Raw genomic sequence first — 21280 nt, 5'->3', positions numbered from 1 at the left:
AGAACTTCTTGAGAGGATTGTTGAGAAAGTAGATGGGAGGGTTGTCCAGTCGATCTTTTCGGAGAGACATAGTAAGAGTGTGAGATTTGTCAGGATTGAAAGACATGTTCCACATGTTTGACCAGTCTGTGATTTTGTCCAGGTCTTCAGAGAGTGAGGTGGCTGCAGACTGCCGATCTGAGGGAAGAGGAATGGAGCGGCAGAGAGTGGAGTCATCAGCAAAGAGATACAGAGGATTTTCCAGAGAGTCGGAGAGATCATTGATAAAGACCAGAAAAAGCACAGGGCCCAGCACACTGCCTTGGGGAACTCCAGCCTGAACGGGAAGGGGAGATGAGAGAAATCCATTCAGGGCCACACGTTGACTACGACCAGAGAGGAAGTCCGCAAGCCATGCATGGAGATTTCCATGGATACCATAGGAGGAGAGTTTGGTGAGCAGAGCTGGGTGCCAGACCGTATCGAAGGCACGTGATATGTCAAGGGAGACAGCTGTGATTTCCTGTTTGGCATTGAGGACCTCCATCCATTGTTGAGACAGCAGAAGCAGCATGTCCAGAGTAGAGTGACCTGGTCTGAAACCAAATTGATGATCAGAGATCAAGCCATTGGAGAAGAGGAAAGATTTCATATCCGAAGCAATGATGGATTCCATGACTTTGCTGATAATTGGGAGCAGGCTGATTGGTCTGTAGTTGCAAGGATCTGTTTTTGCACCTTTTTTGTGTAAAGCGGTAATGTTTGCTGATTTCCAGGATGCTGGCAGATGACCTTGAGCAAAGGATAGGGTGAAAAGAACAGAGAGAGGGTGAGATAGAGCGGCAGAGCAGGATTTTCGGACCCGTGGGCTGATGCCCACGGTTAAGCGCTGTCATGTGATTCACAGGCGCCATGTTGTTACCCAACCTCCGTAACTAGCAGAACGTGCATCGCATTGCATGCATTCGCTTAGTGGAAGTTGGGATGGATGAGTGGAAGCAGGGATGGATGAGTGGAAGCAGGGATGGATGAGTGGAAGGAAGGATGGATGAGTGGAAGGAAGGATGGATGAGTGGAAGGAGGGATGGATGAGTGGAAGGAGGGATGGAAGAGTGGAAGGAAGGATGGATGAGTGGAAGGAAGGATGGATGAGTGGAAGGAGGGATGGATGAGTGGAAGTAAGTATGGATGAGTGGAAGGAAGGATGGATGAGCTGAAGGATGGATGAGTGGAAGGAAGGATGGCTGAGTGGAAGGAAGGATGGATGGAAGGTTCTACTCATCCATCCTTCCTTCCACTCATCCATCCTTCCTTCCACTCATCATCCATCCCTCCTTCCTTCCACTCATCATCCATCCCTCCTTCCTTCCACTCATCCATCCATCCTTCCACTCATCCATCCTTCCTCCACTCATCCATCCTTCCTTCCACTCATCATCCATCCCTCCTTCCTTCCACTCATCATCCATCCCTCCTTCCTTCCACTCATCCATCCTTCCACTCATCCATCCCTCCTTCCACTCATCCATCCTTCCTTCCACTCATCCATCCTTCCTTCCACTCATCATCCATCCATCCTTCCTTCCACTCATCATCCATCCCTCCATCCTTCCACTCATCATCCATCCCTCCTTCCACTCATCCATCCATCCTTCCACTCATCCATCCATCCTTCCACTCATCCATCCCTCCTTCAACTCATCCATCCCTCCTTGCACTCATCCATCCCTCCTTCCACTCATCCATCCTTCCTTCCACTCATCCATCCTTCCTTCCACTCATCCATCCCTCCTTCCACTCATCGATCCCTCTTTCCTTCCACTCATCATCCATCCCTCCTTCCTTCCACTCATCATCTATCCCTCCTTCCTTCCACTCATCATCCATCCCTCCTTGCTTCCACTCATCATCCATCCATCCTTACACTCATCCATCCCTCCTTCCACTCATCCATCCCTCCTTCCACTCATCCATACTTCCTTCCACTCATCCATCCCTCCTTCCACTCATCCATCCCTCCTTCCACTCATCCATCCTTCCTTCCACTCATCCATCCTTCCTTCCACTCATCCATCCCTCCTTCCACTCATCCATCCCTCCTTCCACTCATCCATCCTTCCTTCCACTCATCCATCCCTCCTTCCACTCATCCATCCCTCCTTCCACTCATCCATCCCTCCTTCCACTCATCCATCCCTCCTTCCACTCGTCCATCCCTCCTTCCACTCATCCATCCCTCCTTCCACTCATCCATCCCTCCTTCCACTCATCCATCCCTCCTTCCACTCATCCATCCCTCCTTCCACTCATCCATCCCTCCTTCCACTCATCCATCCCTCCTTCCACTCATCCATCCCTCCTTCCACTCATCCATCCTTCCACTCATCCATCCCTCCTTCCACTCATCCATCCCTCCTTCCACTCATCCATCCTTCCACTCATCCATCCCTCCTTCCACTCATCCATCCCTCCTTCCACTCATCCATCCTTCCTTCCACTCATCCATCCCTCCTTCCACTCATCCATCCTTCCTTCCACTCATCCATCCCTCCTTCCACTCCTCCGTCCCCCCTCCCACTCATCCATCCCTCCTCCCACTCATCCATCCCTCCTCCCACTCATCCATCCTTCCTTCCACTCATCCATCCTTCCTTCCACTCATCATCCATCCCTCCTTCCTTCCACTCATCCATCCATCCCTCCTTCCTTCCACTCATCCATCCTTCCACTCATCCATCCTTCCACTCATCCATCCCTCCTTCCACTCATCCATCCTTCCACTCATCCATCCCTCCTTCCACTCATCCATCCCTCCTTCCACTCATCCATCCTTCCTTCCACTCATCCATCCTTCCTTCCACTCATCCATCCTTCCTTCCACTCATCCATCCCTCCTTCCACTCATCCATCCTTGCTTCCACTCATCCATCCCTCCTTCCACTCATCCATTCCTCCTTCCACTCATCCATCCCTCCTTCCACTCATCCATTCCTCCTTCCACTCATCCATCCCTCCTTCCACTCATCCATCCCTCCTTCCACTCATCCAACCCTCCTTCCACTCATCATCCATCCCTCCTTCCTTCCACTCATCATCCATTCCTCCTTCCTGCCACTCATCACCCATCCATCCTTCCACTCATCCATCCATCCTTCCACTCATCCATCCATCCTTCCACTCATCCATCCATCCTTCCACTCATCCATCCTTCCTTCCACTCATCCATCCTTCCTTCCACTCATCCATCCCTCCTTCCACTCATCCATCCCTCCTTCCACTCATCCATCCCTCCTTCCACTCATCCATCTATCCTTCCACTCAGCCATCCTTCCACTCATCCATCCCAACTTCCACTCATCCATCCTTCCTTCCACTCATCCATCCTTCCTTCCACTCATCCATCCCTCCTTCCACTCATCCATCCCTCCTTCCACTCATCCATCCTTCCTTCCACTCATCATCCATCCATCCTTCCTTCCACTCATCATCCATCCCTCCTTCCTTCCACTCATCCATCCATCCCTCCTTCCTTCCACTCATCCATCCATCCTTCCACTCATCCATCCTTCCACTCATCCATCCCTCCTTCCACTCATCCATCCCTCCTTCCACTCATCCATCCCTCCTTCCACTCATCCATCCCTCCTTCCACTCATCCATCCCTCCTTCCACTCATCCATTCTTCCTTCCACTCATCCATCCTTCCTTCCACTCATCCATCCCTCCTTCCACTCATCCATCCTTGCTTCCACTCATCCATCCCTCCTTCCACTCATCCATCCCTCCTTCCACTCATCCATCCCTCCTTCCACTCATCCATCCCTCCTTCCACTCATCCATCCCTCCTTCCACTCATCCATCCCTCCTTCCACTCATCCATCCTTCCTTCCACTCATCCATCCTTCCTTCCACTCATCCATCCTTCCTTCCACTCATCCATCCCTCCTTCCACTCATCCATCCTTCCTTCCACTCATCCATCCTTCCTTCCACTCTTCCATCCCTCCTTCCACTCATCCATCCCTCCTTCCACTCATCCATCCCTCCTTCCACTCATCCATCCCTCCTTCCACTCATCCATCCTTCCTTCCACTCATCCATCCTTCCTTCCACTCATCCATCCCTGCTTCCACTCATCCATCTCTGCTTCCACTCATCCATCCCTCCTTCCACTCATCCATCCCTCCTTCCACTTATCCATCCATCCTTCCACTCACCCGTTTCATTTCTTCTTCACCTTATTTCCACACCGACCTCCCCCCCCCCCCTCCCCTGTTCCATTTCTTCTTCACTCTTTCATTCCCCTTTTTTCCCGCCTCTGGAACAAACTCCCCCACTCCCTTCAATCCCACTCCTCCCTCCAGGTCTTTTAAACAGCTGTTCACCACCATCTCTTATCTTCCCCCATCCAAAACCTTGATCTTTTCTACCCCTGCTAATTCACCCCAGATACACATTTTCGAAATCCCAACTTCTTTCCTGGAAGTCCTTGCAGTGTCCATGTTTTCGACCTCTCCCACCTCCCCCCAAGCCCTCTCCCTCCCACAGTTCTCTCGATGTCCCTGCTCTCAAATGTTGTGTTTGTGTCCTTCCCCCTCTCTCCCCATCTTGTCTACCGCTCCCCTTATTTTGTGTTTTATGTGTCGGACTGTCGGTTTGGGTCGGTTTGACTTTTTGTGTGATTAATGTTAGCTCTTTCGCGAGCCTCGATCTTGTATACAAAAAAAACAAACAAGCGTTACGCCTAGGTCCCCCGTCGGTGAAGTGATGTGAGTTGACAAAGTGGAAGACGCAGAAAACATGATATGATATTTCGCTCACAAGGTTCAGACATACATGGAGGCGGCCATCTTGGATTTTGACGTGGCGACCCAATTTACAATAGCGTTCTTCCTTATGCCGAGATACACCCACACACCAAATTAGAAGTTGGTACTTCGCTTATTTTTCAAGATATTAATCTCACAAGGTTCAGACATACATGGCGGCGGCCATCTTGGATTTTGACGTGGCGACCCAATTTTCAATAGCGTTCTTCCTTATGCCTAGATACACCCACACACCAGATTAGAAGTTGGTACTTCGCTTATTTTTCAAGATATTCATTTCACAAGGTTCAGACATACATGGCATCAGACATACATGGCGGCGGCCATATTGGATTTTGACGTGGGTTGCACCCACACACCAAATTCGAATGCGGTCCTTCGCTTACGCATGCATGCACACCCACACGCACGCACGCCCACACGCACGCACGCCCACACGCACACACGCACGCACGCACGGACGGACAGACACACGGACGGAGGGGGAAAACCATAGTCCCCCTTTCGCTCCGCTGTGCGATGGGGGACAACAATCGTCGTGTATTTGTGAAATGTGGTGCAAGCTTATCTTTGTCTGCAGTGGTGCGTCCGTCGTCCAACGCGGCCACGTCCGGCCCCGATGCCGGCGCGAAGAAACTTCAGTCCGCCTCGCTCGCGCGCTCCTACAGGCCCCGAGCGACCCGCTCAGCGGCACGCCCTGCTCCAAGCTCCACGTCGGTTGCACACAAGATCCGTTCGCTCACCGCACCGAGCCTCGCTCCCAGCACCAAAATCACCATGAAGGACCGAGCACCGCTCCAAGAACCACGACGAACCAAAAGCACCCAGAAGACTCAGGGAAGATGCCACCGACCACGCAGGGAAGAAGAGCCAACAGATCTCCAAGAGCGAAGCACGAAGGGTCCAGCGCAGAGAGAGAGCCAAGCACGAAGGGCCGATCGCAGAGAGAGACAAAATGTCGTCGAGCGAGTCCTTTTGTCACCTGGCGTGTGACGTCAATTCTTTCTCTGCCCCAACCAGAGCCTCGTATCTTCTTGGTCTCTCGAACCTTCTCCCGCCACCGGCGCTTGTCCTCCAATCAGCAACCTGCTGTTAAGGAGACGCTTGGCGCCCTCCACACCGATTGGCTCAATCTTCGCGCCCTCTACACCAACCAATCACCGTTCCCTGGGCGTGGTTATTGCTTGTTTCACACGATGTTCGACGCCCACGCCAGTGTTGTACGCGGTCACATCCTGCTTGTCTTCCAAAGTCATTGTGGTAATTGAGAGGAATTATTTAATGTGTGCACTATGGGACCTATCTAAGTGTCTAAATGAGTGTGTTGGCGACAGAGAACAAAGGAATTTTATCCATAATCCCTGCACTACTAGGAATGCCCCGCCCCCTCGTGGCGGGGACACAGATACGACTTATACCGACATCCGGGCTAAACATAGAATTTATCACAGGTAGATTCCCTATCACGACAGTCGAGTTACCTACCGAAACAGATCTATCTGGCTCTAGATATTCCTCTACCCAAATTCATAACAATACATATAGTTCAAAAAACCTTTCGATTGTACAAATGAAATGGGGCGTCATATTAACGATTTAAAACATTTAGAAAGAGGAATCACAAGTATAGTTGGTGAATTTTATTGTTTTTCGATTTTTAGCTCAGCTGGAACGAAGTTGACAGGAGCTTGTGTGATGGCACGTCCGTCCGTAAACACTTGCAACTTCTTTTCCGAAACCGCTGAAGGGATTGCGACCAAACTTGGCACAAATTATATTTGTCGAGTTGTGACTAAAGTTTGTTCACGGGATTAAAAATATATATATCAAAGTCTAGGTGGGTCTACGGGGGGGTCAAAGTGGGTCCAGCTTTGACCCCTCAGAATAGGTATTTGCTTTCTTCTCTGAAACTACACACATTATTTCGATGAAACTTGACCACAACCTTCATCACCTGTGCTTTACCAAAGTTTGTTCACGGCATGAAAAGAAATGTGCCCCTCTGGGCGTCTACGGGGGGGGGGGGGGTGCGGGGGGGGCCCCAAAACATCTATTTGCTTTCTTCTCAGAACCTACACAGACAATTTCAATGAAACTTCATCACAACCTTCATCACCCACGATGTACCAATGTTTGCTTAAGGCATTAGAAAAATTGGGGTCTGAGGATGTACACGGGGTGGGGAGAGGGGGCGGGTTGCCCCCCAAAATAGGTATTTTTTTGTTTGTTTGCCCAAAACATCTATTTGCTTTCTTCTCAGAACCTACACAGACAATTTCAATGAAACTTCATCACAACCTTCATCACCCACGATGTACCAATGTTTGCTTAAGGCATTAGAAAAATTGGGGTCTGAGGATGTACACGGGGTGGGGAGAGGGGGCGGGTTGCCCCCCAAAATAGGTATTTTTTTGTTTGTTTGTTTAAAGTCTTATGATTATGTTAGTATGATTCTACATGCTGCCCTGTATTCGAGCAACCATTGAAATTGGTATAAAATACCTTTAGTTGGTGCAGTATACTGTTTATTCTACCAGGTGAGCGCCAGGGGTATTGCCCCTATATTTACCTCTGCCACCGAAGGTTGACGGAGGTTATGTTTTCACCACTGTCTGTATGTCTGTTTGTTTGTTTGTTTGTCTGTGAGCAGGATTTCTCAAAAACGTTGTGGATGGATTCGGCCTAAACTTTGGGGATAGGTTGGGTGTGTGACACGGACAAATCGATTAGATTTTCGTGAAGATCCACATCGGTTTCGGGAATTAAAAAACAAAATGAAGCGATTCTTCACCACAGAGATGCGGCTAAAAACAATATACAGCACGATATGTCAAGAAGTTGTGCACGAGTTATGAAAAAACCAGATAGATGAGTTGGTTAGGAGTCAAGAAGAAGAAGATTCCATTTTGATTGAGCTCCGAATCCAGATCCGGCCTACCGGTGGATTCAAAACGCAAACTGTTCAGCCTGGCGGAGGTGTGCGCTCTACCGAGTGCCCTTCTAGTTAATATACAGAGATGATGGTTCATTGAACTGGTTCGTGTTGGTGTCACTATAAATGCAATATACAAAATGTGTTCAGAAAAAATACATTTGCAAACTTCTTACTTTCTAAATAATTCTCTGAACCATGGAAGAAATTACAAAAGACTAATTAGCAGAAGTAAGTTTGACAAGCAAGAGAGGAAGGAAGCAACGAGGCTGTTGCAGGTGGTTGCTACAACACGATGGATGACGATAAGGAAAGTGGGGAGACAAGCACACTTGGCCAAGGCCCAAATGGACGGTTTATCTGGTGCAGTTCATTCTGTGGGACAGTCGGACGAAAGGTCATAAATGGCCAGACAGACTGGATTATCACCGAGAATGACGGATACTATGAACGTCACAGATACCACCATAACATACCTGACAAAACTGTACATGTTCCGTTTTCATTACTGCACCGACATGATAACACATGAAAGAGCATGCAATGCAGGCCAGCACGCATTCACCTTCCACCACTACACCTCACCTCCGCATCCACATTTGGGGAGTTTTCTCTTGGATTGTAATCAAAGAGCGCCACCATGCGTTTGGCACTGATGGGACGGCTTTCTGTGACATGGACGAGAAAGGTCGATGTGAAAAAAAACAAAAAAACAAATGCGTGGATGAAATAGAAAATAAAAATCATGGAACAGGTAAGGCACCTGAACATCGATCACGAATCGCTGTGGGAATGTCAGGATGAAGGAACCCTTGCCGCAAGATCTCTTCCAAGAGATCCTCGTTGTCCGCGTGCAACTCCGAGAGCATGTTGGAGGGAAAGAGACCGCACCGTCCGGACGTCTCACCTCGGTAAAACCCGTCGCGATCCTTGTGGCCAAATACCTGCAAACAAGCACAGGTAGAGAAACATCATTGCCTCCCAAACGTGAACACAAGGCCTAAAAAGAGCCAAAATCTGCTCAAATGTGAAATTTTGGTCCGTAAATCTGACGAAGATGCATCACTACCCAATTCCTCAGATTGATTCATTGATTGATTGGAGAAACAATTTGACAATTAAAGTACGGAGTCCATTACAGGAAGAACTCAACATTTGACAATTAAAGTATGGAGTCCATTACAGGAAGAACTCAACATTTGACAATTAAAGTACGGAGTCCATTACAGGAAGAACTCAACATTTGACAATTAAAGTACAGAGCCCATTACAGGAAGAACTCAACATTTGACAATTAAAGTACGGAGTCCATTACAGGAAGAACTCAACATTTGACAATTAAAGTACGGAGTCCATTACAGGAAGAACTCAACATTTGACAATTAAAGTACGGAGTCCATTACAGGAAGAACTCAACATTTGACAATTAAAGTACGGAGTCCATTATAGGAAGAACTCAACATTTGACAATTAAAGTACAGAGTCCATTACAGGAAGAACTCAACATTTGACAATTAAAGTACGGAGTCCATTATAGGAAGAACTCAACATTTGACAATTAAAGTATGGAGTCCATTACAGGAAGAACTCAACATTTGGCAATTAAAGTACAGAGCCCATTACAGGAAGAACTCAACATTTGACAATTAAAGTACAGAGCCCATTACAGGAAGAACTCAACATTTGGCAATTAAAGTACAGAGTCCATCATAGGAAGAACTCAACATTTGGCAATTAAAGTATGGAGTCCATAATAGGCAGAACTCAACATTTGACAATTAAAGTACGGAGTCCATTACAGGAAGAACTCAACATTTGACACTTAAAGTACGGAGTCCATTACAGGAAGAACTCAACATTTGACACTTAAAGTACAGAGTCCATAATAGGAAGAACTCAACATTTGACACTTAAAGTACAGAGTCCATAATAGGAAGAACTCAACATTTGACAATTAAAGTACAGAGCCCATTACAGGAAGAACTCAACATTTGACAATTAAAGTACGGAGTCCATTATAGGAAGAACTCAACATTTGACACTTAAAGTACGGAGTCCATTACAGGAAGAACTCAACATTTGACCAACCTTTATAATCTGCCCTTCCACAAAGGGGAGCTCTTTGTCAACGGCATCGGCATTTGGGGACATCGTCACAGGATCGTAGTCAAACAGGGCAACAAACACCTTTGAGTGGCTCTTTTTAGGTTCATCTTCACATTGCGATTCCACGTCACCTGAGCCCTGCAAAATCACAGGTGGACACACACACCTCTGGCTTGTTTACAAGTGTTCATCGGTGGAAAAATAAATGCTCATAACTCTGTTTGCCTCCATGTGTGTGAACAATGCCCCGGCCCGTTTAGTATTCCTATCCGAGAATATCACTCAAGATTTGGTACCCACGATACCCAGTATACCCACGATACCCAGTATACCATATACCCACAATACCCATTATACCGTATACCCACGATACCCAGTATACCCAGCATACCCACGATACCCATGATACCAACGATACCCAGTATACCCACGATACCCAGTATACCGTATACCAACGATACCCAGTATACCCAGGATACCCACAATACCGTATACCCACGATACCCAGTATACCCACGACACCCAGGATACCCACGATCAAGATCCTTCATACAGTAACTGCTTCTTATCCATCGTCCCCTCATTTCCTTGTAATTAAATTCATATACTGTATGTACAAGTTCCTTTATACAGTTACTGCTTATTGTCCATTGTCCCCTCACGTCCTTGTAATTAAATTCATATACTGTATGTACAAGTTAATTCATACAGTAACTGCTTATTGTCCATTGTCCCCTCACGTCCTTGTAATTAAATTCATATACTGTATGTACAAGTTCCTTTATACAGTTACTGCTTATTGTCCATCGTCCCCTCATTTCCTTGTAATTAAATTCATATACTGTATGTACAAGTTAATTCATACAGTAACTGCTTATTGTCCATTGTCCCCTCACGTCCTTGTAATTAAATTCATATACCGTACTGTATGTACAAGTTAATTCATACAGTAACTGCTTATTGTCCATTGTCCCCTCACGTCCTTGTAATTAAATTCATATACTGTATGTACAAGTTAATTCATACAGTAACTGCTTATTGTCCATTGTCCCCTCACGTCCTTGTAATTAAATTCATATACCGTACTGTATGTACAAGTTAATTCATACAGTAACTGCTTATTGTCCATTGTCCCCTCACGTCCTTGTAATTAAATTCATATACTGTATGTACAAGTTAATTCATACAGTAACTGCTTATTGTCCATTGTCCCCTCACGTCCTTGTAATTAAATTCATATACCGTACTGTATGTACAAGTTAATTCATACAGTAACTGCTTATTGTCCATTGTCCCCTCACGTCCTTGTAATTAAATTCATATACCGTACTGTATGTACAAGTTAATTCATACAGTAACTGCTTATTGTCCATTGTCCCCTCACGTCCTTGTAATTAAATTCATATACCGTACTGTATGTACAAGTTAATTCATACAGTAACTGCTTATTGTCCATCGTCCCCTCACGTCCATGTAATGAAATTCATATACCGTACTGTATGTACAAGTTAATTCATACAGTAACTGCTTATTGTCCATTGTCCCCTCACGTCCTTGTAATTAAATTCATATACCGTACTGTATGTACAAGTTAATTCATACAGTAACTGCTTATTGTCCATTGTCCCCTCACGTCCTTGTAATTAAATTCATATACCGTACTGTATGTACAAGTTAATTCATACAGTAACTGCTTATTGTCCATCGTCCCCTCACGTCCATGTAATGAAATTCATATACTGTATGTACAAGTTCCTTTAAACAGTAACTGCTTATTGTCCATCGTCCCCTCATATCCTTGAAATTAAATGCATATACTGTATGTACAAGTTCATTCATACAGCAACTGCTTATTGTCCATCGTCCCCTCACGTCCTTGTAATTAAATTCATATACTGCATGTACAAAGTTCCTTTGATGAGCCTCAGATCAATTTAGGAGTAAATAATGAGTGCACAGAAATTAAATAAAGACATCAATGATATCTTACCTTCGCAACAACAACAATAACTACACCTCCATTAACAGGATCGCTCGGGAAAAATAAATATTACCTCAACATTACATCAACAACAACAACAACAACAACAACAACAACAACAACATGATCACTTTGGAGAAAGACGAAACTGATAAGGGAGGAAACCTGGGGTGTGTTCAGTTACCAAGCAGCTAGCTAGCGCTTGCCAAGCCTGCCGTTCCTTATCAACGGTTTTGAATGGAGTGCTTGCTCGAATGCTTAAGCCACTTGGTGAGATCTCTACAAGAAATTTGGTAAATGAACACATCCCTCCCCATGTTTTTGAGGCCCAACCATATAGTCACGTGAAAAAGTAAGTACACCCCATGTAAAGTTTTGACTTTTTCAACATATTTCAACATACAGCTATTTGATCTTCATTTCAACAATATTGAGAGATAAAGGTGATATAATATAACAAATATCATGAAACATTTACATTTTGTAGTCCATTGTATAATTTATATAAACATAAATGCAAATTTCGCATGTGGAAAAAGTAAGTACACCCCTAAATTTATCACTACTTCAAATACCTAAAATTAGAATCAGGTGCACCAGCTCAGGTGCAAATGATTAGAACATCGTTAGAGAGGATGTTGGAGGAACCTGTCTTATTTAAACCTCAGACATTTCGTTTGGTTTGCTCTTTGTTGTTGAAGTGTGCGGCGACACCATGCCTAGATCAAAAGAGCTCTCTCAGGCCTTCAGAAAGAAGGTTGTAGATGCCTACGAGTCTGGGAAGGGATTTTAAAAAATCTCCAAACAATTGGAAATCAATCATTCGACTGTCTGGAAGATCATCTACAAGTGGAGAAGATTCCAAACAACTGCCAACTTGTTCAGGCCAGGCCGCCCCAGCAAGTTCAGCCCGAGAGCAGACCGCAGGATGCTGAAAGAAGTCTCTAAGAACCCCAGAATCTCATCACGGGACCGACAGGTAGCTCTTGCCACTGTTGATGTCAAAGTGCACGAGTCTACCATTAGAAAGAGGCTGCACAAATTTGATCTACATGGGAGGTGTGCCAGGAGGAAACCTTTGCTGTCCAGAAAGAACATCAGGGCAAGACTAAAGTTTGCCAATGAACACCAAGGCAAAGACCAGCACTTCTGGAACAACGTGCTCTGGACAGATGAGTCAAAGGTAGAGCTATTTGGCCACAGTAGCAGAAGACATGTTTGGCGAAAACCAAAGACAGCATTTGACCACAAGAACCTGATACCAACTGTAAAGCATGGTGGTGGAAATATTATGGTTTGGGGCAGCTTTGCTGCATCAGGGCCTGGGTAGCTCACCATCATAGAATCCACTATGAATTCTTCATTGTACCAGAGGGTGCTTGAGGATAATGTGAGGCCATCTGTCGGAAAGTTGAAGCTCAACCGAAGGTGGACCTTGCAACATGACAATGACCCTAAACATACCAGTAAATACACCAAGGAATGGCTGAAAAGAAAGAAATGGAGGGTTCTGGAATGGCCAAGTCAAAGCCCGGATCTAAATCCCATCGAGATGTTGTGGGGGGATTTGTAACGAGCTGTGCATGCAAGAAACCCCTCAAACATCGCAGAGCTGAAAGAATTCTGCATGGAGGAGTGGGCAAAAATTTCTCCCAGTCGATGTCAGAGACTGGCAGACAGTTATAAGAAACGCCTACTTGAGGTTGTTTCTGCCAAAGGGGCAATACCACCTATTAGAGCCAAGGGTGTACTTACTTTTTCCACATGTGAAATTTGCATTTATGTTTATTTAAATTATACAATGGACTACAAAATATAAATGTTTCATGATATTTGTTATATTATATCACCTTTATCTATCAAGATATCCTTTATCTATCACCTTTATCAAACCTGGTGTTGGCTTAGCGGTTAGGGTGCCGGCTTGGGATCCTAGGATCCTGGGTACGAATCACGGTCGATCGCTGAATTAACGCCAGGGGGGTTGACTCAGCCTGTCATCCTCCCGAGGTCGGCAAATTGAGTACCAGCTTGCTGGGATGAATGATCACGGCGTGTACCCCGAATTTAGAATAGATATACCCTATCCCTGCGCATCGTAAGAGCGTGACCAAGGGTTGGCATCCGGCCATAAAAACATTGCCTCAAACAGGGAACCATGATTGTCATGGGGCCCGCAAGACAAGGCCCGCGGCCCCCCCGCTCTAGCGGGGGAAATGGCCTTAAAACGATCATTCATTCATTCATTCATTCATATATCACCTTTATCTATCAATATTGTTGAAATGAAGATCAAATAGCTATATGTTGAAATATGTTGAAAAAGTCAAAACTTTACATGGGGTGCACTTACTTTTTCACGTGACTGTAGGTCTGCTGTAATCTATATATCCCAGAGGGGAATGATTCTTCCCGCCACTTCCGTGGGGAACGGGTGGTACCAGTATACAACAACAACAACAACAACATGCATTTTAAGGCCATTTTCCCTGCTAGAGCGGGGGTTAGCCTTGCGGTCCCCATGACAATCTTCTCCATTTTGCCCTATTTTCTGCATCTCTCCTTGTTAACCCCCTTGCCCGCATTTCTTCTTCCACCATCTTTAGCCAAGTCTTTCTCGGTCTTCCCCATCCTCTACTTCCTTCTACATTCATTTCCGTCACTCTTCTCAACCAGTCACTTTCATCCTTCCTCAACACATGACCAAACCATCTCAACCTGTTCCTCTTCACAGCATCAATCACAGGCTCTATTCCCATCATCTTTTGCAATTCATCATTTGTCTTCCTCTCTCTCAACGATACTCCGCGCATCCACCGAACCATTCGCATTTCCACCCTTTCCAGCCTTCGTTGCTGCTCTACATTCATGACCCATGTCTCGCTCCCATAAATCATAACACTTCTCACATATGCAGCATACACCTTTCCCTTCAGGTTCAACGACACTCCCCTCCTCATCAACACGCCACTCAGTTTCCGAAACTTCTTCCATGCACATCTCACTCTAGCAACCGTTGCCGTGTCTGATCCACCTTCTCCATTCAGCATGTCTCAGGTACGAGTATATCTTACTATAATTCAACAAATGCTGTCTGTCTGTGCCCAGGTAGCGCAAAAACGGCTGAACCGACCGCAACAAAATTTTGGGTGGGTAACCCTGGGATCCCCTGGAGTAAAATAGGCTATATTGTTTTTCCAATTTTTTTTACAATTTCTCCAATTTTCCAGTTTTTCCAAACACAATGGAATAATATTTACCGATGTGAACAGTGATGTGGCTTTTATTGAAATTCTACAAATACTGTTTAGATTTTGATGATTTGTGTGTGATATGATTTATCGGATGTTTATATAAATCGTTTAAAATAAAAAAAGCCTTCAATTTCTGATATTTTGCGTTTTCATTTGGGCCTCCCAATTGAAGCCCCGCCCAATATAAGGTGAGATAAATATACATACAAGTCCATATTTAAAGATATACATACAATATACATACAATATACCGCCCGTAAGATAAATATACATCCATGTCAATCGGATGAAAATTGACAATGTGATATGTGACGACTTGTCCTTTTGACCTATTTTCCTCAAAAACAATATGTTTTCAGCTTTTGACTGGCGCTATCAGTTGGTTAGGTTTCATGAAGATCGGTTTTGAATAACGACTTGTTGGCGACTGACAGACAGATAAACACACTCAGGAAACGAATATACTTTTAAATCTTCGATTTCGCAAATAACAAACTAGAAAGAGCAATCAAAGATTGCAGACCCTCACCAGGACTTGTTTTGCATGGTGTTTGTGTGGTTTTATAGTACGTATTTTATAGACACACTCACATTCTAAGAGTACATACTTTATAGATGTACTCGGTTGAAGAAAAAGATAACGCATAAAAATTGTGGTCGACGTTGGCACATTATGTGCGGACAAACAAACAAACCCAAATGCAATACTCCGTCATCTGGCGAGTGTAACAAACATTTGTTCACAAACCTGGTCTTGACGCAGCCTTCCCACCACTTCCACCAAATCTGTGCTCGGAGGACGAAGCGGGCTCTCTACACCATTGTCCATCTTCATTTGTAGGTCAAGGCTTGATCGACCGTCATCGAGCTGCCTTATCCGCACGTTGTTGGGTTCACAATTTACTTGGGTTGCATCCCAGCACCCGACCTTGTTTTCTTCCTCCTCTTCCTCGGCGACTTCTGGGATGCTGAACAATTGTTTCCTGCAGCGAGTTTGTAGAGGAAGTTCTAACATGGTTTCTATGCTTTCTTCATCGCTGTCTGTCTTGGATCCATCAGTCTGTACAACAAAGACGCTGGAGTCAAAATGACAAGCAATCTTTTGACATCTAAATATCAGTTTCCCTTATAATGTGGGTTCATTACAAAATATCTAGCATTTCAGTTTGATTCACAAAGGTCAAATATCAAACGGTATTATAAAAATAAATACTTCGTTAATGGCTTCCTCTTCATCTTCTTCCAAAATGTCTGAGAGCTCCGAGCCATGGTTACCTTCCGCCAGGTGCATCTCTCCACAAGCTGGAATGGCCTGCAGCATATAACAGCATGGCACAATGAGGAACAGGGTACAAAATGAAAATCTATCCTAAGCACCCTTCCTTCCCCCTACACTTTGACTTTCAATAAAAACAAGGCACTTTTCCAGTTTGCAAACAAAAATAACGTTTCATAACCTTGTTTGCAATCTGCACAGATACAACATGTCAACAACGACCGCAAAGCATAAGAGTGACATTATATTTGAGTCTTGGATGATGAAATAGGCAAACAGGAACCAATATAACGTTTTCAACTTGGGCTTCGGAGATGGCAAAAGTGGGGGATCAGAGTACTCCATGGAGAGGAAATGTCCCAGTAGCACAAGTCGTTCATCGATAGGCATTATTGACCTGTTCAGGCATGCACTATTGACCTGTTCAGGCACGCACTATTGACCTGTTCATGCATGCACTATTGACCTGTTCAGGCACGCACTATTGACCTGTTCAGGCACGCACTATTGACCTGTTCAAGCACGCACTATTGACCTGTTCAGGCACGCACTATTGACCTGTTCAGGCACGCACTATTGACCTGTTCAGGCACGCACTATTGACCTGTTCAGGCACGCACTATTGACCTGTTCAGGCACGCACGATTGACCTGTTCAGGCAAGCACGATTGACCTGTTCAAGCACGCACTATTGACCTGTTCAGGCACGCACTATTTACCTGTTCAGGCACGCACTATTGACCTGTTCAGGCACGCATTATGGACCTGTTCAGGCACGCACTATTGACCTGTACAGGCACGCACTATTGACCTGTTCAGGCACGCACTATTGACCTGTTCAGGCACGCACTATTGACCTGTTCAGGCACGCACTATTGACCTGTTCAGGCACGCAACTATTGACCTGTTCAGGCAGGCACTATTAACCTGTTCAGGCACGCACTATTAACCTGTTCAGGCACGTACTATTAACCTGTTCAGGCACGCACTATTAACCTGTTCAGGCACGCACTATTGACTTGTTCAGGCACGCACTATTCACCTGTTCAGGCACGCGCTATTGATCTGTTCAGGCACGCACTATTAACCTGTTCAGGCACGCACTATTAACCTGTTCAGGCACGCGCCATTGATGTGTTCAGGCACGCACTATTGACCTGTTCACTGTTCAGGCACGCGCTATTGATCTGTTCAGGCACGCACTATTAACCTGTTCAGGCACGCACTATTGACCTGTTCAGGCACGCACTATTGACTTGTTCAGGCACGCACTATTGACCTGTTCACTGTTCAGGCACGCACTATTGACCTGTTCAGGCACGCACTATTGACATGTTCAGGCACGCACTATTGACCTGTTCAGGCACGCACTATTGACCTGTTCAGGCATGCACTATTGACTTGTTCAGGCACGCACTATTGACCTGTTTAGGCACGCACTATTGACTTGTTCAGGCACGCACTATTGACCTGTTCAGGCACGCACTATTAACCTGTTCAGGCACGCACTATTAACCTGTTCAGGCACGCACTATTAACCTGTTCAGGCACGCACTATTAACCTGTTCAGGCACGCACTATTGACCTGTTCAGGCACGCACTATTAACCTGTTCAGGCACGCACTATTATCTGTTCAGGCACGCACTATTAACCTGTTCAGGCACGCAACGATTGACCTGTTCAGGCAGGCACTATTAACCTGTTCAGGCGCGCTCTATTGACCTGTTCAGGCACGCACTATTAACCTGTTCAGGCACGCACTATTCACCTGTTCAGGCACTCGCTATTGACCTGTTCAGGCACGCACTATTAACCTGTTCAGGCACGCACTATTCACCTGTTCAGGCACTCGCTATTGACCTGTTCAGGCATGCACTATTGACCTGTTCAGGCACGCACTATTAACCTGTTCAGGCACGCACTATTAACCTGTTCAAGCACGCACTATTGACCTGTTCAGGCACGCACTATTGACCTGTTCAGGCACGCACTATTGACCTGTTCAGTTTTGATCGACCTGTTCAGGCATGCACTATTGACCCGTTCAGGCATGCACTATTGACCTGTTCAGTCGATAAAATCATCCTGACAACCTGTGCCCCGCCCATCACGATGTAAACCACACCTTTTCCTGATGCACTTCTGTGCTCTGGTCGATCGACAAGCACCTTGATACTCCCACATAATGTGATGTGCACTACAATATCCATAATGACGTTTCTCTTGCAGCAAACTTGTGGCAGACGAAACAAACGTCATTGGCGAACAGGAGAACTAATCACTTTCAAGCCAGGACTTGATATTTAAATTGTGTACTTCCTTGCCCTACGTACATTCGGCTGAACAACCCACTCCTTTAAGTTAGATTCTTTTCAAATGATACCCTGTGCATTGAGCTAATCATTTGAGAATACAGTCGAACGGACTGATTGTGTAACACTTATTTCAGCATTTATTTTATTGTGTGTGTTAACGCCATTGATGAAACGCGCTAAGAGAATAATTTAATCAGAATGAAGGAAACGACGTCTACCGATTATTACCAACATGATAAATAATGTTACTTATAAGGAGCCGGAGAGGGGTGGGGTCTATATTTAGGCTGTGGTAATGTGGCAAAGTACAGAAAAGAAGGGACATTCCATGGCTTATACAAAACACCAAACAATACAAAATAAGGGACATTCAAAAAATCTCGTGTGCATGCTGGACTACCCTTGTGTTCTGAGGAGGAACCAAGTAATGCTCCGGAAAAGTTCACATAAAGGGGCGCCCTACATCTGGCAAATAAAATACATTTACATCTTCATGCAAGTCTATGAATCAAATTGGCGCCCTTCATATTAACTTTTCTAGAGCATTACTTGGTTCCTCCTCAGAACACAAGTGTAGTCCAGGATGCACCCGAGATTTTTTGAATGTCCCTTATTTTGTATTGTTTGGTGTTTTGTATAAGCCATGGAATGTCCCTTCTTTTCTGTACTTTGCCGCATGGCAAATACCATTACATAAAGGGGCCTTTTATATGCCCCTGACATTTTACCCAAGAATGTATATTTGTGTATGTGCATATGTATATATGTATATGTAAATATGTGTATGTGCATATGTATATATGTGTATGTACATATGTATATATGTGTATGTATGTATGTATATATGTGTATGTGCATATGTATATATGTATATATGTGTATGTGCATATGTATATATGTATATATGTGTATGTATATATGTATATATTGTAACGGATTTGAGAATCCTGTAATTTTTGTAAATACCACCCTTTCTAAATGTCATGATCTGTGTAAATACCTCCATAATTGTAAAGGTCAAAGGTCGTCCCCCTTAGTTAATTCATCGCATACACCTAGCCAATCTTAGAACCTCTAAATAGTTATTCCCTTATTATGTGTTCCAGTTTAAGGACCTGTTGCCCAGTAATTGACACTCCATTGCACCGAATCAAATAAGGATAGCTCCCCTTCAATAATTACATCTCCCAGCCAAACTCTCCCTCTCTGGGTAAAGCAGCTTGACAAGCGTGGGGTGCGCGCCCTCTCAACTGGCCTGGGTTTGGAAGCGGCGTTCGCTGCTATGGTGAATATGTGCTCCGTGCTCTCTTTGGACAGGAAGGGCGGGGTCGCCGAAAAGAGACAAGCCCAGGGCGCGCCACGAGGGGCGGGGCTGTTCAGCCCCATGCCCAATTAAGGATACAAGCCCGTGGCTCGCCACGAGGGGCGCGCTGTTTGGCTCCATGCCCAAATAAGGATGCAAGACCATGGCATTGCCATATAAGGCCACCAACACAGAGTACGGGGGCGGTACCCAAACGGCCGAGGGCGTGTCACGACCCCGCTTGATATATGCGCGCGACAATCGCGCAAGGGAGGACCGCAGCAGATGACCGAAAGAGCCCGAGGCATGTCGAGGCAAGAACGAGCCCTGCCGCGTGGAACGAACGAGATACGTGTGCCGCCGCCGCCCTGCTCGCTCCAAGCCCGGAGAGGACCTGCTTGCTGTGCGCCCTGCCAAACCTTCCAGCCTTGTGGTCCTGCCTTCCTCTCCCTCCAGCCAATCCACTCTGCAATTCGTGTGAGTGAGTTCGTTCTGTCTGTATTGTCCTGGGTATAAGTAAGACTGCATAGATAAGCTAGAAATTGCTCTGTGCCCTTCTGCTCCTTCCATTTACCTGTAAATTACATTTCTTTTCTTCCCTGCTTTGGTTGTGTGTAAATAATAATAAATCCTGTTCTTCCTACCTTGCCTTCTTTCCTTCACATCTGTTCGTCCTTGTCTTTTCCATCATTGAATACCTGTGGCACGATTTGGCCAACGTTCAGAATCGGGTTAGTGAATGCTAATGACTCGAACTTCGGGTTGCTAAAAACCGCTCGGCAACTAGACCATCTAAAACAGGGGTTCGAGCGGGAGTCCCTCCCCTGCTTCGCGGTCAGGAGTGGCACTCAGGTCCTTGGGACTTTTCGTAGACCAAATACCCTGGCTGCTCCCGACCGGAAGGAGCGTTGGGACCCCCAGGACTCACGTCGGTCAGTCGCGGACAAGGGGATTAATCCCCCCTTCTTAAGGGGAAAAGGGGCCGACATTGAGATCCGTAACAATATGTATAATTGTATATATACACAAAGAATTAAGTTAAGCACCCCCCCCCCCCCCCCCGTTTTTTTACAACCTCGCACATTACAAGTTTGTTGTCGTCAAAACAGTGTAATATACCCATGTTATTGCTATATTTTCTGGAGAAGTGATATTATGGTCACATAAAAACATAACAATCATGCCGTTTTCAATATTTTATTCTGAATAATTTAAGGTGAAATTTTTTGGGAATTTTAGGCATATTTTCACCTCAATTTAAGTATGGAGCTATAGGTCCATCACGGACAGTGTGGATGACGTTTA

At 45.4% G+C, this 21280-nt stretch overlaps 1 protein-coding gene across 1 annotated transcript in view; it reads right to left on the bottom strand.

Annotated features, from left to right (window-relative positions):
* LOC137439389 (RIMS-binding protein 2) overlaps window positions 1-21280 on the bottom strand; it is a 129930-nt gene that overhangs the window by 7478 nt on the left and 101172 nt on the right. Inside the window, exons 13-17 of the mRNA XM_078768372.1 lie at window positions 16294-16392; window positions 15829-16140; window positions 9828-9983; window positions 8503-8683; window positions 8325-8407 (exon numbers count right to left, since the gene is read on the bottom strand). Of these exons, the coding sequence (XP_078624498.1) occupies window positions 8325-8407; window positions 8503-8683; window positions 9828-9983; window positions 15829-16140; window positions 16294-16392 (831 nt within the window). The remainder of the gene's footprint in view (window positions 1-8324; window positions 8408-8502; window positions 8684-9827; window positions 9984-15828; window positions 16141-16293; window positions 16393-21280) is intronic.

This window comes from Myxine glutinosa, chromosome 14 (assembly GCF_964187855.1).
Source record: "Myxine glutinosa chromosome 14, kmMyxGlut1.1, whole genome shotgun sequence".
NCBI classification, from domain to species: Eukaryota; Metazoa; Chordata; class Myxini; order Myxiniformes; family Myxinidae; genus Myxine; species Myxine glutinosa.
This window is presented reverse-complemented; position numbering and strand designations above follow the sequence as displayed.